General features: G+C 32.1%; 1 protein-coding gene across 3 annotated transcripts in view; it reads right to left on the reverse strand.

Moving 5' to 3' along the window:
- Positions 1-920: 920 nt before the first annotated feature.
- LOC126740726 (uncharacterized) overlaps positions 921-16,711 on the reverse strand; it is a 32,845-nt gene continuing 17,054 nt past the window's right edge. Inside the window, exons 1-2 of one of the 3 annotated variants that reach the window (XM_050446873.1) lie at positions 16,026-16,220; positions 921-5,505 (exon numbers count right to left, since the gene is read on the reverse strand). In XM_050446873.1, coding sequence (XP_050302830.1) covers positions 1,989-5,468 — 3,480 coding nt within the window. In that variant the 5' untranslated portion in view covers positions 5,469-5,505; positions 16,026-16,220 and the 3' untranslated portion in view covers positions 921-1,988. Of the gene's footprint in view, positions 5,506-11,823; positions 11,972-16,025; positions 16,221-16,711 lie in introns of those variants that run through there. The other 2 variants (XM_050446875.1, XM_050446872.1) reach the window with 2 other exon arrangements.

Raw genomic sequence — 16,711 nt, forward strand, 5'->3', positions numbered from 1 at the left:
GTTATTTTTAGGTTTAGGCTATTAGTGTAAATAAACTTTTTTATTAAGAAAATTATTATCTTTTGATTTATGTAAAAATATACAGGGGATTACATTTAACAAAAGTACATTTTTCACATTTTCTCGAAAACGCGATGTTCAATTTTTTTTCTGTTTTCACCTTTTTAATCAACAGAAAAAATCCTACTAGTTTGCTAATTTAACCGACCCTGTATCTTAAATATTAACAAAGATACCAATAGTGCCGACTTAATCGGAGGCACCCTGTATATACATATGAATGGAGATAAAGAATCTTTTATTCAGTCGTGAGGTCTCAAGCGCATTAATTTTTTTTACATAACCCTATTTTGCACACAGTGGAAGAAATTTACACCGATTTAAACTCTGTAAAATAAACGCCTTAGGATCGGATGGCATTAATTTCAAAATAATTGAAATCTTATTTTGAACCTATTTTCCAAGAAAACTTCAAAGCCTAAAACGAAGACATAGAAATAGATGTAGACGTAGACGAAGAAGAAAAAGAAGATGTAGGATTAGGCCTCAAGAGAACAATTTTGACCCTATATGCTGACCAAGTAGAGAAAGACAAAAACGTAGCCTAAGACATAGATGTAGGCGTAGACGAAAACATAGAGGAAGACATAGACTGAAGCTAAGTTTGTTTATATTAGAGATAAGTATATTCTTTTTTATTTAAATTATATTTTTTTAAACAGTCAATAGGTGCCCATATAATTTTGACATTGGACGTTTTTTTAAATTAGTTTCTTAGTTATATCTGTGAATTTGTAATATATATATAAATATCTTATATATATAAATATTATTATAAGAAGAAGAAGAATCAGGCCTCGAGAGATATTTTGGGTCCTTTAGTGTGTTTTTACTAAGGATTTAAAAAATAAAACTCACTATTATCTCATATCATAACAATATATTATAATTTATTCAATAAATTATACAAGAAAATATTTCTTTTTTATACAAACATAATTGTTCTCTAATGTCGTAGCTTACAGAATCAATAACTGTAAAATTATATATTTATTCCTAAAATATAACACAGATAAATAGTAGAAATTATATATGAAATACCAAATATACACATTACGTTAGTACTTATCATATATTAAAGTAGTTCGAATTGTTTCTAAGCCTAAGTACTAAGTACGTAACTCGTTATATACTTAGTGTATGTAACAGATGAAGGGTCCATATCAAACAAATACCAACAAAGTTATTGGAAAGTTTGTATAAATAATAATACTGCTTAAAAACTAAATATAAAAAGCAAAAATGCAATCAAAATATTAAAATCCTCAGAATCAGATTATCAAATAATGTCGTAAAAAATTTCTGGTTTTCCTAAATTTCCAGCATCATCATCGAACGTAAATAATCCTGAGCACAATAAGCACATGAAATCGTAAATTTTATAAAAATAAATACACTTTTCCGTATCTTATCTCAAACTGATAATTCATAAGCACATTTCAATATTTTGACTTTTTACGCCTTATTTTTCCAATGTTTACTCTTCTCTTCCCACTCTAAATGCCATTCAAAATATGCAGTATCTCACTCACACCTGACCTATTTTTACTAATTTTTCAATTGGCACAGAGGCTGGAACTTTTGTTGCCACATTTTACCATCACTCTTCCAAACTTCGATCTTAGGTGGAGGAAGTGTAACTATATCTATCATATAAATCAGCATTACCATATCTGTTACTTCCCAAACATTCTCTTTCCACCTCCATGATTCAAAACCAATCATATCTCACTGGAATCTGACCCACGCTCTATATTGTTTACCATTCCTCATGTCCCCATCAATGTCTTGTTTGCTACAAATGGTAAGGGTCTGAAGGGTGCCACATGTTACCCTCACTCTTCCAAACTATTACCTTAAATGGAGAAAGTGGAACCTCTAGAGTAAAAATCATCAGTATGCACAAGAAATCATCAAAACCCTAACCGTTACTTCCCAAACAATCCCTTTTTCTTCCCTTTCCCACCATTACTATTCATAATCCGTTGGATCTCACTGGCATCTGACCCACTCTCCGTATCGCTCACCATCCCTCGTGTTCCCATCAATTTCTTGTTTGGTACAGGTGGTAAGGGCCTGGATGGTGCCACATTTTGCCCCACCCTCCCATACATACCCTCATTCTGTCGTGGCAGCTGTTGTGCTCTACGATACATATCGCTCGCACTAGAGGTGAGTCTACTGTTACGTACGAACTGTTGCTGGTTGTTGTAAGGGTTTCTTGCTACCGGGGGACTTCCGGGACTCTGCTGCTGCTGCTGCTGGAGTTGCCCCATGATTACACCGCTTTGTCGTATCTTGGAGGAGTCTGTATCGTGAATCTGACCGTACATGTCACACACTTTGTTGCTTAGGGTTACTTGTTTATGGGGCCGAGAAATGTATTGTGAGTTGTAATCGACAATGCTTTGCCTTGAAGAGTATATGTTCTGCTGACTGGGTGCCACACGGATATTGTTGTTATTTGGACCAGCGTATCCTCCAAATTGTCCAAATATTTCATCGTTTACAATGATCTCTCTTTTCATGTGAGGGTGCTGGATGCTTTGGACACTAGGGGGTCTTCTGGCCATATACTGGTCCGGATGATTCATCTGGACTGGGGTGTTTGGAACGCTCGGTCTGGGAATGTGATTGTTTTGATACGAGAGCCTTCTCATTGGTCTTGATTCATATAATTCTTCTTGGATTTGGATTGAACCGTGCCTAGTTAAAATAGGTACAGCATCAATAGGTTGACCATATAAAGCTTCTTCTGCGTGTGGCATTAATCTTCGTTGGTTCTGAACCATTCTTTGCCCATAAGGGTTTTCTACTGTGGTATAAACTCCGTTCCGTTGTCCACGTAGTACATAGGTTGGCTCTGGTCGGTTGTTATAGTAAATCTCCTCAGTAGGGAGGTCGTTTCGTTGACTCGCTCGTAATATTTCGTTGTTCTGAGCATAAAACACGTCGTCATCTCCTTGAAGTTGTTGGCGACTGTCTCGCCTCTGTGGAGGGCTTTGGGTAAATCCATTTCTCGTAGGCCACGCAGGTGGTTGCGGATCCTGGCTACCAGAAAAGCTCACTTTGCGCTTTAAAGAGTCATCCGTCTGCCTTGGCGGAGTGCTTAAGCTGCCCCTCTTAAATATCGGCCTATAAAGACTACTGGTGCTACTGTTATCAAACTTTCTTGGGCTACCATCCACGGTACTTCTCTCGGGTGTATTGTGTTGAAAATGTTGCCTTTCCTGCTGGAACTGGAGCTGCTGCATACTTCTTGGTTGTGCCTGGTGAGTCACCGCACGGTTTTCTGGAATGGGGTTGGGGTAAACGAATACTGCCGGTCTGGCTTCTCTTGGCAAGCTTAAGCTCCTTCTGCTGTCCCTATTCGCTGTTGGGGACATGCTTCTGGATCTCCGTATGTTCGCGTTGTCATATTGCGAGTTATTGTATTGCATTTGCATCAAGTACAACTCGTAGTTCTCTTGGTCCTTCAGTTTTTTTATCTCGTTCCAGTAATATGCTTCGACGCTTTTTCGCATGTCTTGCTTCTGAGGGGTGGTCTTGGGTGACTGTGAGATTTGGGAGTTCGAAGGAGTGGAGGGTCGATTGTTGGACCTGACAGGGGATATAGATAAGTTTTGGCTACTTAGTGAGTAGTTCGGGGTGGGGGTGCGGTTGCTGGGGGAGTTAGTGTGGATTTGGGCACTTGTTGTTAATCTATCTGAGCTGGGGGAGGCTTGACTCAGTCTTTGTTTTAACGCAACGCTCTCATTACTGCTTCTGGATATTTGATCGATTCTTTCTATTAACAGCTTTTTGTTGGCCAATGGAGGCTTAGTCACCAGATTCTCCTCTTTGCTCATATAGTCCAAATTATCGGGATAGTCTATATCGATTTCCAACCTCTGGTGACTGGGCTCGTCTGGTTTTAGATTTTTCTTGGTGGGCGGCGTAGGGGACCTCTTAGGTTTCAGGAGCTCCGTGGCAATAATTTTCTCAGTAGGGATATTCTCCGGTGGGATAGGAGACCTTATTCGGGGAGATAGATGTATTATTTCCCTGTTTGGCGGCAACCTGATCTTACTGCCTTCTACTGAAGGAGACCTTGGAGGCTTCTCTGCTAACTTGTTCTTAGGTTTCTCCAGACTATCAAAGACTGTTCCATAGGTATCATCCAAATGTGGCCGGCTGTTGGAATTGATTGGAGATTGCTCTCTATTACCGTTTTGGTAAGGGTTTGGCAAGGGTCTCTCGGAATTTATTGGAATAAGGGCCTTTGGGTTCACCAGTCTGACATCCTGTTGTGTTTCTAATAATCTTGGAGGAGTGTCTCGTCTATTGTCGTTAACTCTGTTTGGCCTATAAGAGTTTTGAGGATAACGTACTTGGACATCATCAGTTTCTTTTCTTAGCACCTCATTCTGGTACAAGTTGGAGCGCTCGGAGGACTCCAAGGTGCTAGCAGATGAACTGGTGTCAATATATTTGTGAATGTTTACGTTATTTTTATAATTAATTGGTTTGTCCATGGGGGTATATCCTAGACTGAGCTGATTAGTTGGTTCAGGCTTAAGGTGAGATGATGCACGTTCCAGATTCTCTCTGTACTTCATCTGGTTGATTTGGTGTTGGGCAAGCTCTTTACTTAATTGTTCTTGAGTGAAGCTATTAGGAACTCTTGTAGTATCATTGGATATGGTATGCCGGTAGGCAGATTGCCTGCTGAAGCTGTTGCTTTCGTTATTAAAGTTGTCCGAGTAGGTTTCCCCATTCTCTTTGTTCTGATTGCTTAACGTCTTATCTTGGTGTTTCTTTTTCTTGTCTTTGTTGCTGCTAAAGACCGAAAAGATCTTCTTGAAGCTGCTAGTGCGTTTCTTCTTATCCATAGTGAATGCTGACAGTTCCTTTTCGAACTTAAGCACGCTTTCTTCGGAATCCGATCTGGTGACGATGGTCACGAACTCGTCTTCCCCACTAGAGTCTTCCTGTTTTAAATTATTCGAGTTGACATCTTTGTGTTTGATCTTAGGGACGTTCCAGCTATGCCTTATAGGCTTTTCTTCTTTAGATTCTTTTGTGGGAGTGAAAATTTGGCTTTTCGACTTTAACCTGCGTGGTTTCGGTGCCGGTACGGGCTTCTCGAAACTCTCCTTGATCCGATCAAACTGGGTGTTCCTACTGGGCGAATCACTCCTATGCAGCTTCAAATAAACACTTTTGTTTATGGAAGTTGTGTTACTGTTAGGGGCTTTTGTGACGATCAGGATATCTTCGTCATTTTTTGTAGTATTGTTACTTAAATCCGTGGGTAGATCAGTTTCTTTGATTTTCGAGAGGATGCTGAAGATGGTTTTGGTCTCGGTTTCGGATTCAGCAGAAGGACTCTGCAGGTCGGTTGTTGGTGGATGTTCTGTTGTTGTCATGGCGGTTGAGGTGTGCTAGTGGTTGCTTGGCTTTCTCCTAAAATAAGAAAAAGAAGGAGTTAGAAGTTTATTGTAAGTATTAATGCTTTGAAAAAAACAAAAAATTGATTTTAGGGAAAGCATTGCATTTTAAAAACTGGGAGAAAGCAAGTGTTGTCTTTATATGAGCTAGAATTTTAACTGTCTTAAAATAATAACTCAGTTCTTTCGATGACAGGGATAACTGGAGCTGTTTGGAAGAAAATTCCGGCAAATAAGGATGAGTCACAAAAATTTTAAGAATCGGGGTAAAAAAATTTTAAATATTCTACAGGAGTGTCAGAAAATGCTATAATATTGCCAAAAGAATAAAATGCCAAAGCGTTCAAAAATAGACACACGTCTCACAATAATATGAACATGTCTACAAAAAAATTTAAATTTCGCAAGCAATCAATTTAAAAGAATGTTTGTATAATCCTAAAAGAGTATGAAAAACGTCAAAAACTTTTATAATTAATAAAAAAAAATCGAGGTCATTTTTTCTTATATTTGAGGTGTAGTGATTGAGAAGACTAACTATGTAAATCCCTTGTCAATTTTTTTAAATGCCAAAATTTTCTCCCTTGTGTACATTACCCAGAATTGTATATGATATACGTATATTCTACAGTTTAATAATTATACCTTGACCATATAGGGTTGATCAGTATACCAATGGTTTTAATTTGAAAACCGTATTTTTGAACCTAGGTAATGAAAAGTTGTCTGGAACTAAGAAAAACTTTAATTTTATTAAATTTAATGACTTCTCTGAATTTCCATTTATTTATGATCAAAAATGGCTTAACTACTGCAATTTTCATAGCCTTGCTTTCGAGAAGTAAAATAGGGTTTTTCACGTTTTACTCAAAAATTTTAAGGTTATGTGAAATAAGTATAGATACAAAAACTATAGATTTTTTTGTCACCTACAATTTTCTTAAAAAGAATTTTTTTCTCAGACAATTATTTTCTGCAAAAAAAAAACGTTTTTCCTTAACATTGCCCTTACCCCCCCACCCACCCCACATAACGTACCACTAAGAAATTGTTTTCAAAAATCATTGTTTTCCAAAATAATACCATAAATAACAGCTGGTTTCGTCGTTAATATCTATTCTAATAACACAGTTTTTTATTTAAATTTAATATAATTATATCTATGTATATTAATAAATATTTAATACAAAAACAGTGCTATTAGATTGGATATTAGAAAAGAAAAACGGTGATTTTTCAAATGAATTTTTAACTGGGCAAAAGTTTGGGGTGGGTGGGGGGGGGGGGTACGGGTTTTGTTGTTAAAAAAACACTGTTTTTGCAGAAAAGATATACTCAGTATTTAATTTAATAATACTCTTTAATTAAATTTGATATAAATTTATATATAAATATTTAGTATAAAAACAAAATTATTAGATTGAAGAATATGGACGAAAAAAGTGACTTTTCAGAAGAAATTCATAAAATATTTAAAGTGTCGAATTGAAGTTAGAAACTAAATATGTAAATCGCGTGTCAATTCTTTTAAATGTCGAAATTTTTTCATTTTTGTAAACAGAATCGTATATGATATACGTGTATTCTACAGTTTAATAAATATACCTTGACCATATACGGTTGATAAATATACCAAAATTAACAATTTCCTAAAAAATCGTTGAATTGGGTTGCTTGGGTAGTAAACAATATCCAATTATTATAATTCTAGGGAAATGCTTAAATATTAACCTGTCAATCAATAATTCAATTAATTATTGAAAATTTATTATAAAACGTAAAAATTATGATTTAACATTGAGAAAATGTTGGAAGAAACTCTTTAAAATTTTACAAAAATTGCAAATAATAATTGAATATAAAATAAAATTCCAGGGAAAATACTATTGACATTTTACATTTACCCCAACATTATTAAAAAACCCGTGAAAGAAATGCTTTAAAAAATGTAAAGAATGTACAAAATTTACAAAAAGATAAAAAAAGTGCTACCTAATTTTTGTTATTAAATTTAAAATAATACTCTTAGGCAAATAGGCAAAGTACTACAAAAATACTCACTTTAATTCAAATAATACCAAATAATAAGCAATATTATAGTTAGAAAAATAAAATAGCATCAAACATACCAAAAAAAAAAAAACAACGCAATTTCTGTATCTCTTCACACTAACAAACCACTAAAAAACAACTACAACACACAATAAAGCAGACAGACTGGCACTCACTGATCGTCTCATTATACAAAAACACCGGGTCATCGTAAAAGTTTAGCCTACATAAATAAAAATATTCTAAAAGCGAACAGTATACGTATTTACTTCTTAATTACTAATTATCCTATGACATGTAAGGTCAACAATTTAGACTGCTGAATATACTCGTTTGTTTATCTAGTTTTAAGGTTAAAGCTTACAATTTAAATTATGAATGGATCTGAATGTATCGGTTGTAGAGGATAAAAGACATCGATACCTGGAAACCCTAATCCAAACATTGGAACAAAAGTTTATTTTTAACCCCCGGTTGCAAGGAATTTGATTGAGTTGCCATCTGGCGTTCGTTTTCGTGGAAAATCGTCGGGCCAAAGAACCAGGAAAAATAAACAAAATAACTTTTTGGGGAATTTATATGGAGTCTTTTTATGAAGGAATAAAAGAATGCGTTTCGAAGGTTCATATTATTGACACAGAAACTCACACGATGGATTCAGCGATAAATTCAACCAAAGCAATAACGGTTGAATATCCGAATGATTATTAGTATAATTTTACTATAGCCAGCGAAATTATAAGCCTAAATCAATAAATAAGATTAAGTACTTTCAGGATCAAAATGCGAAACTTCTTACATAAGTCTCATGAGTGGAATTTCACTAAAAGCACTCAGAGGTCAATGGGAGTTGATAAAGGCAAAGCCATGGATTTCATATTTTTGAGCAAGCTGTAGAGCATAGATAGGTTCTGAGGTACTGACATGAATCAGAAGTTCACATTAGGATGCTGATGAATTTCTGGAGGGCCAGTGTATATGAACTTAAATGTGGAATTCCCGGAGTTGTGTACTTTAGTACTCCTCTCACAGAAAATGAATGGTATGATACGTAAGTGCTTTAATAGCCTTTATATAGCCTTCTAAGTACTCTTCATTCTCTTGAAGGCAAATAAATGTAAGCTTAGTGAGACAAGCACTTTTGTTTTTTAAATGTAACACTACTTAACCATTTAAAAGATTTTTTCTCTGAATCTAAGACAGTTGGAATTTCTGGAACTATGCCCTTCAGCAATCATCAAAATTTGCCATATTCTCTTGGCTGCTGTAGTCATTTTCGCATTTATTCCAGGAATTTGTTATGGCGTCAATAATATTCTCTTTTATCTGACCGGCATAGTCCAGGCGTTTAAGGATTTTTATGTAAAATATTTTTCGTAGTCCTGGAATGATTTAATACCACAAATTAGCTTCCAATTATCTGTAAAAAGTAGATAACTGCAGCAAGTAAAACATTCATTGAAAAGAAATGGTGTAAGGTATGAGCCTTGAACAACATCAAATGGGATCCAAATTACCCTAGACAGAAAACTGTCAATTTAGACAGCAGCAACTGAACTAAGATAATAAAGTTCATTCAGTTCAAATCTATGAAGCAACTTACGTCTTGGACTAGGTCTAAAGAGCTTAAGCTTAGCTTATTCTTTTTGGAATTAAATGAAGAACTTTCTTACAAAATTTTAAAACTTCTCCAAGGAGATTCTAATTGGAGCTAATATTCGTGGTCATGAAAGAGATTCTGAGGGGCAATTAAGGAATTTTAAAGTTCGCTCTCGATAAACGACTGATTAATGAAGGGATTTCCTCGATTAACAGTACTAACAGGGTTAAAGTTTTTCTTGAAAATCTTAATGCATTTCTGGTAACTTACCAAGAGTTATCAGAAGCCAAAGAACTTGGAGCCACATTGGATGCACGTCTGTTGAAAGCTTAATTCATTCTCCTCTTAATAAAATGATAAATTTTCTTGCAGAATATCTCAACTTCTCCAAGGAAATTTTAACATGAGCTGATTATCGTGAATCTAGGAAACTCAGAGTTCACTTTCAAAAAACGACTCAGTATGCATGACTTCTGTCCATTGGAGGCGCAAACGGGAATCAGAAGTTCACGTAAGGATCATAAAGGATTTCTAGAGCATCACCAAGAGTTATCAGAGACCAAAGAACTTGGAAATGCTAATGAGTCATCTTGGTTTCACGTTAAGCTAAGTGGAAAGAGCTTGGATTTGAGAATAATTTTTTTGTAGAATACACATGTTTTTTATTTTTTTACTTGAAGCCCTCGCATGGTACGAACAAAAGACAAAAATCAAATTTACTTAAAACTGAATGAGGATTTTAGTTTTTTTTTTGTTTTCAGGAAAAACAGTGCTTTTTAGAAAAATTCTTTTTGATTCTTTTGTGTTAAGCTCCTTAATTTTTCTGGATCGAGTAAGTTTGATTCGGCTCTTCTTTTTTTGAATTAAAATATTTTTTTGAATTTCCATATTTTTTTCTTCAGCATTTCTTTGATTCTCTTGTGTGTGTGTTTCTTTTAAATTAATATGAAATAAAAATATTATTACGTTTAAAAAAGTACAAAAAAATCCAGGCTTTAAGAAACAATTTTTATTTTTCTTCCAAGCACTATTTTTTAGACACTACTTGTTTCACACCTTTTCTTCCAGGCATTTTAAAACACATTGTTTATACTGTTTAAGCATTCTTTATTTTGAGGTATTTCAATGTCAGATATTTAATATAATGTTTTTAAATAATTTAGTTTTATTTTTTATTATGTGTTAGGAAATGGAGTCAGAAACTAATTAGAATCATGGTTTATTTTTCCAAGTATCGGAAGTAACTTTTTATAAATTTCAGGCTTAAAGTCCAGACATCTTCCATTCATTACAAAATTACGATTCAGACAATTTAAGTGTTTTTTATATGTTCCAGACATAAAAAAGTTTTTTTATTTTTTAAATAAGAACATTATTTCTAACTCGTGGTATATATAAACAGACATTTTACTTTAGTGTCTTATAATCATATTTTAAACAGGCAGAAAAATTTCGCTAAAATAATGGAAAAAAAATTGATGTGCCTGAAATAAATGACCTATTTAGATGATTAATTGAACTTATTGTAATTTTCCAGACTTTCGTAGTCATCCAGTTACTTTTCACCAAGACATTGTAAGTTAGTTTTCTTGAAATTTTACTTGAAAACCTTAAGGTTATGTGAGAGATACAAAAACTATAGATTTTTTGTCATCTATAATTTTCTTAAAAAGCGTTTTTTTCTCAGGCATTTTCTGCAAAAGAAACGTTTTTCTTTAACCCTACTCTTAACCCCCCACCCACCCCATACAACTTATCAGTAAGAAATTGTTTTTAAAAATCATTGTTTTCCAAAATAACGCGCATGAATAACAGCTGGTTTCATCGTTAATCTCTAATCTAATAACATAGTTTGTTTATTTAAATTTGATATATTAATAAATATGTATATTTATAAATATTTAATACAAAAACAGTGCTATAAGATAGGATATTATGGACGAAAAGCGGCGATTTTTCAAACGAATTTCTTACTGAGCAAAAGTTTGGGGTGGGTGGGGGGGTAAGGGTTGTGTTCATGAAAAACAATGTTTTTGCAGAAAATATATATTCAATATTTAATTTAATAACACTATTTATTTAAATTTGATATAATTTTATATATAAATATTTAGTATAAAAACAGCATTATTAGATTGGATAATGTGGACGAAAAACACTGATTTTTCAGAAGACTAACTAAGTAGTCAATGAAGAAACTTGAATTTGAACGTAATTATGAAACTTGTTTTTATGAATTAAAAGTATTGGAAATAATATTTAATATCTGTTTTTTTAGGCATTTTCAGTTGAATTAGTTCGAAAATCGTAGCTATAAAAGGGAAGCTTAGGTATGGAATGTGTCTTTTAAATTATTTTTTTAGGGGTATGTACATTGGCAAATTTTCTTTATAGAAAAACTCAAAATTAGTTAAAGATTTTGTATGAATTATCTATTTAGCAAAAAACTCGATACTGTATATGTGTTTTTTTAGAAAAATATTTTTTTTTATAAAAATAAATATTCATTGTATATATTTTCCTGTATAGAAACATTTAAGGACATCTTTTGATTTTTCTTATTCTTATAATAGAGTATATTGAGGGCACTTATTTTCGACCCTGTTTTTTTAATAAAACTGAATACATTGAAATTTCCCTTTGAGAATTTTTTAAGAACCTTTGAGAAAAAATAACTTTTACCTCAAAGGTCACAAAACCTGTCACTAAACACCACATTTCCACCCCATTTTCAACCGTTACATCAACAAAATTTCCTTCCACACTTCACTATGAAAAAACAATCACCAACGTCTGACTCTAACCGACACCAGACCGATTTCGTTTGCTCAATGTACCGAGTTCCGAGATGAAAATAATCACGTAAACACGCATGTACCTTTTATAGCCTAAGTCGCAGTCAGTATATACATACAGTGCACAGCTGCGGATTTATATGTTTAGATTTTATTTTAACACGTTCCTGTAGATGTACGCGAGTATACTAGATGCCTTAGCCAGGTCCTAAGAAATATGAACTCTATATTTTACCTTAAAATGTTTAGATGCATTTAGACTATTTAAGTTGAAAATTACTATTAGGTATTAACATTGCCTACTAAAATAGATTGAGGTTGACATTGATGACAGAAGTGACAATTACACAATTATAAGTCAAGTAGTCATAAAAGCACTTTTGGACAAATGAATATTTTGCTAGGTAGCATTACCTGTTATTGAGATAATTGTGTGAAGATTTTAGAACCAAAATTGAAACAAAAACCGAGGATACTAATGGGGTCTTTCAGACTTTATTAGGGAATTTTAATCAGGAAGTGAAATATTTTTTCTGGAATATATTTTACATTTACCACTACTTTAGAATCATTTTTTAATAACGAAGTATCGATAATAATATTTAATTTTCTCAATCATTTGAAGCATTGTCCAGTTTTATTTCACGTCATATTTTTTTAGAAAATTTTCGTTCAATATTTTTGATGATCTTCAAACAATTTTTTTTTAATACCTGTACAATGTCTCTAGAGCCCTAGATAAATTACTTCTAGTAGTAGAAAAATTACATAAAATACATAAGCTGCTTGGAATAAAATAAAAAATTAAGTAAGTAAATAATAAGTAATTTAAAAATTATAAAAATCTTAAGGAATTCTACTATATCTACGTAAGAAATTATTTAATAAAAAAACAATAAATAATTACTGCAGAAGCCTGAAAAACATCAAAAATTAGTCATAAAATTTAGTTCACATTCCTGGCAAAGTATACAAACATTATTTTAAACGCTTGGAAGCCATAGAAAGTTGCTCCAGAAGCTTTGAATAAAACAAAAGGAATTAAAGGAATACTTCAAATGTCTGGAAGACATGAGAAAAAATATTAGTGAGTTAAATTAAAAGTTTTAATTCTTGTGATATTATGGTTCTTACAGAACCAGGGCAGCTAGATAATAATAATTTTTTCAATAATGGTTATTCTATGTATTTTCATAAAGCAGATTTTAACCAAACTACAGGTCGCAACATCTCGGGAGATGCGTGGCAGGTTGGCGAATCATCAACAGTTCTGTCAATATTGGCGCGACTTTTAAATTTGAATAAATAGTAGTTAATAAATACAATATAAAGAAGTATGAAGCTTGTATGAGGCAGATAGGAATCGTATGTCATCTTGCTAGGCAAAATTGACAGATATGACGTTGTTGGCATTGATTGATAGAACATCATTTGTCATATGATATTCTATCAATCTCTCTTCTATCTTCTATCAATTTCTACTATGGAAAGCTCACGTGTAAATTATTGCCTTTAAGGATTCGCAACTTGAATAGACGAAAATTTGATATTGGCATTAAAAAAGTTTTATTGAGATCTGCTAATTATTCTTTTACAGAATTTCTTGACCTATCACCGATGTTGCAGAAATTTACAATTTACAGAAAATTTAGGAATTCTTTGTAAATTGTACAGCAAATTTGATTTTCTATAAACTTTTGACTTTGACTTGGCATATAATTTCAGTTTGCCTTTATATTTATGACGTAAACTTGAAAATTTAAATTCAATTTTATTGAAACTCAATACTTGGACTTCGAAATCAATTCTCTTAATATGTTTGGTTGGGTTGCAGATACGACAAGCCTTGTATTTCCATAGCAAATGAAAAATATTTTTTTTCTTTAATAATAATTATTAATGCATGATAAAATACACTAATTAGTTCATTTTTTTAATGTTTATTGAACAATAGGAACCTTACTTACAAGTTTTTCCATGTGAAACCCAAAATGTGCCATTGATTTATGATAATAACTGCCCAGTTTTGGAAAGTTTTCATCCGATTTTTTGCGAATATTTACACTCATCCACGTTTTTTTCCACATTTAAGATAATTACTTTCAATAATTAAAAAAAAATAACGTCTATAAGTAAAATTATTTCCAGAGCATCCCAGTTTCGTTTCACAAAAGACAAAACCACAGTGTTCTGTGGTTTTGTCTTGGAAGTGGAATGCTTCTGAAAAAATTACACTGGTAGATCATATCTCGAAAGTAGGAAGCAATATTCGAGGGTTTCTAGGGAAGATTATTGTTAATCTTCGTATATCTTTGACCTTGACCTATACTTTTTCCAGGCACATTAATGATCTTACAAGGACAAAAACACATGCTTTGCCGATGATATTACAAGTCTTGTTTGCAGCTGATTCGCTTGGGCATTCTCTCACTAGGGTTTCTTCACCATTCTCATCAATCAGCAAAGAAATATTTTATGTAAATAAACTTCTACTGAAAATACTAGTAAAGATTTTTTTGGATATATACACTTGTTTTTTTTTACTATTTTACTGGAAATTCAGGTTCCTTTATGAGCCTGTATTTCTATTAAATTCTTTTGACACTAAATCAAACCAAACCTACGATAAACATTTTTAGTCGTCCTTCATCCAGTTTTCCAGGATGCAGCTCGGGTAATCCAGGTGGCACCAATGGAAGGCTTATTGTCAGTATATCTTCATCACTTTTATATTGTGGCGGAATATTATCATTATTAAATTATCGGTTTTTTTGTATCTTGCTTTATTCATTTAACGATTTTTTTACCTTAGAAGCATGTCTATTCCAGGCTTTTCATATTATTTTTAATTTTAGTTATTGGGTCCCTGGACTTTTTCACGTGATTTCCCACTTACATTCCATATTTTTCAAATTATTTTCTATTTTATTGAAGGTACTTTTTCGAAAAAGTACATTTCTTTCAGGTTTCTAAAGTTATTTTTAATAAAAACTATTGGAAATATTTCACTTTATTTTCAAGGAATTTGAAATCATTTGTAAAAAGCTTTTGGAACTACTTTTTATGTGTAATTTTTCATTTTATTCGAGGCATTTGACAATATTTTTTTTTTAGTTATTTAAATTAATTTATCGTTTCTTATAGGTATCCCTAAACATCTTTTTTTTTGTGTTTCCAATATTTTTCAGACATTTTTTTATTATATAGAAAGCGCCTGACTAAGACCTGGCATATTCCAGGCATTTGACATTTTTTTTTCCTTTCAGGAATAAAAGGTCACCTTGAGTTTTTTTTATAGATTTTTAATTTAATAATTCATGCCATTCTAACATATTTTTAAAATAATTTTTTGTGTCAATGTATATAATTAATTTTGCTTTTTTAGGAAAATTTAGTTTTTCTGGATATTGGCTTTTCAATATTATATTCTGCAAGCAACAAAAATCAGTTTTTTACTTAAAACCAGAATTTTATATTTAATGATTAATAAAGAATTTTTAAATTTGAATTTACCAGTAATTGCTGAATAGTTTGGAATTAATTTTTCTCTTAATATTGCCCATCAAATTTTTTAAATTTTACATTTATATTGTTAATTAAATAGGATTAATTTAAGACCTTTATATTGATGAATTAGAGAGTAAAAATCTTAATTATTAAATTGGTAAAAATCAATTACTTTTTTTGATTTTTTACAAAGTTCATTTGATAAAAAAAAAGAAGCTGTAATCAAAAATTTAATTTTTATATAATAGATAAGACATCGGTTATTTCTGAAAAATCTTCAATTTGACAACATTGCTGGAAAAACCTTTTATGTTTCTTAATTGACTGCTAATTAGAGGACGCAATATAAAAAAAATTACATTAAAGATATATGAAGAATAATATACTTTTTGTCGTATAATAATCACAGATAATTTTTAATTCAACAAGTTTTCAATAGTAAAACAGTGGGGAAAGATATAACATTTTAATTTAATGACTAAATGTCTAAATTAATTTCAATAGCTCATTCTATTAAAGAATAATAAAAAAACTAGGGAAGCAAAACGCGTTTAGGATCTTACTTATTAAATAGTTACTTACAAAGCAAATATTAATATCCAAAAAAATCGCGGATCTAAATTGCACTTCCACAGGGCATTTTCACTAATATTAGTCCATTTTTTTACATATTCTCTAAAATATTGTTCAAAACTCAAATTCCATGTATTTTCCGAGATATACAGACGACACCAGACCTTAAGGTTTCAACACTGACTGATTTTTTAGCAAACACAAATATCATGTAGGATGTACGATATAAGTAAATGATATCATTACTGGGAAATGAGATATGATAACGTAGCGTAATCTAATCAGCCTGTTTGCTGTTGAGTGTATTTTTTTCGCAAGGAATTTTCATAGCATTTACCTTAGGTAGGTGAAACTTAAGGGTCTATATTATAATGAATAAAAAATTATATATTCTTTGTTTAAGCATTTGCAATTTAACTTCGAATTGTTTTTAACATTCTAATGAATTTTGAAGTTTATAGTCCAGCATGTAATTAAGCAAGAGGACAAAATGTGGGATCTTGACAACCTCATCGATCAGACAGTCGATCCTTTAATTATAATGTCAAGAGGTGATGACAGTTCGTCAGATAACGAAGAAGACTACAATCTATTATAATTTAAAATTGTTATACACTGTTCAAAAAGTGCCAGATCCAAAAGTGACATTTTCAACTGTTTTACTCTACATATTATGTTCAATAAATTTGTGAAAA

This window comes from Anthonomus grandis, chromosome 9 (genome assembly GCF_022605725.1).
Source record: "Anthonomus grandis grandis chromosome 9, icAntGran1.3, whole genome shotgun sequence".
In the NCBI taxonomy this organism is placed as follows: Eukaryota; Metazoa; Arthropoda; class Insecta; order Coleoptera; family Curculionidae; genus Anthonomus; species Anthonomus grandis.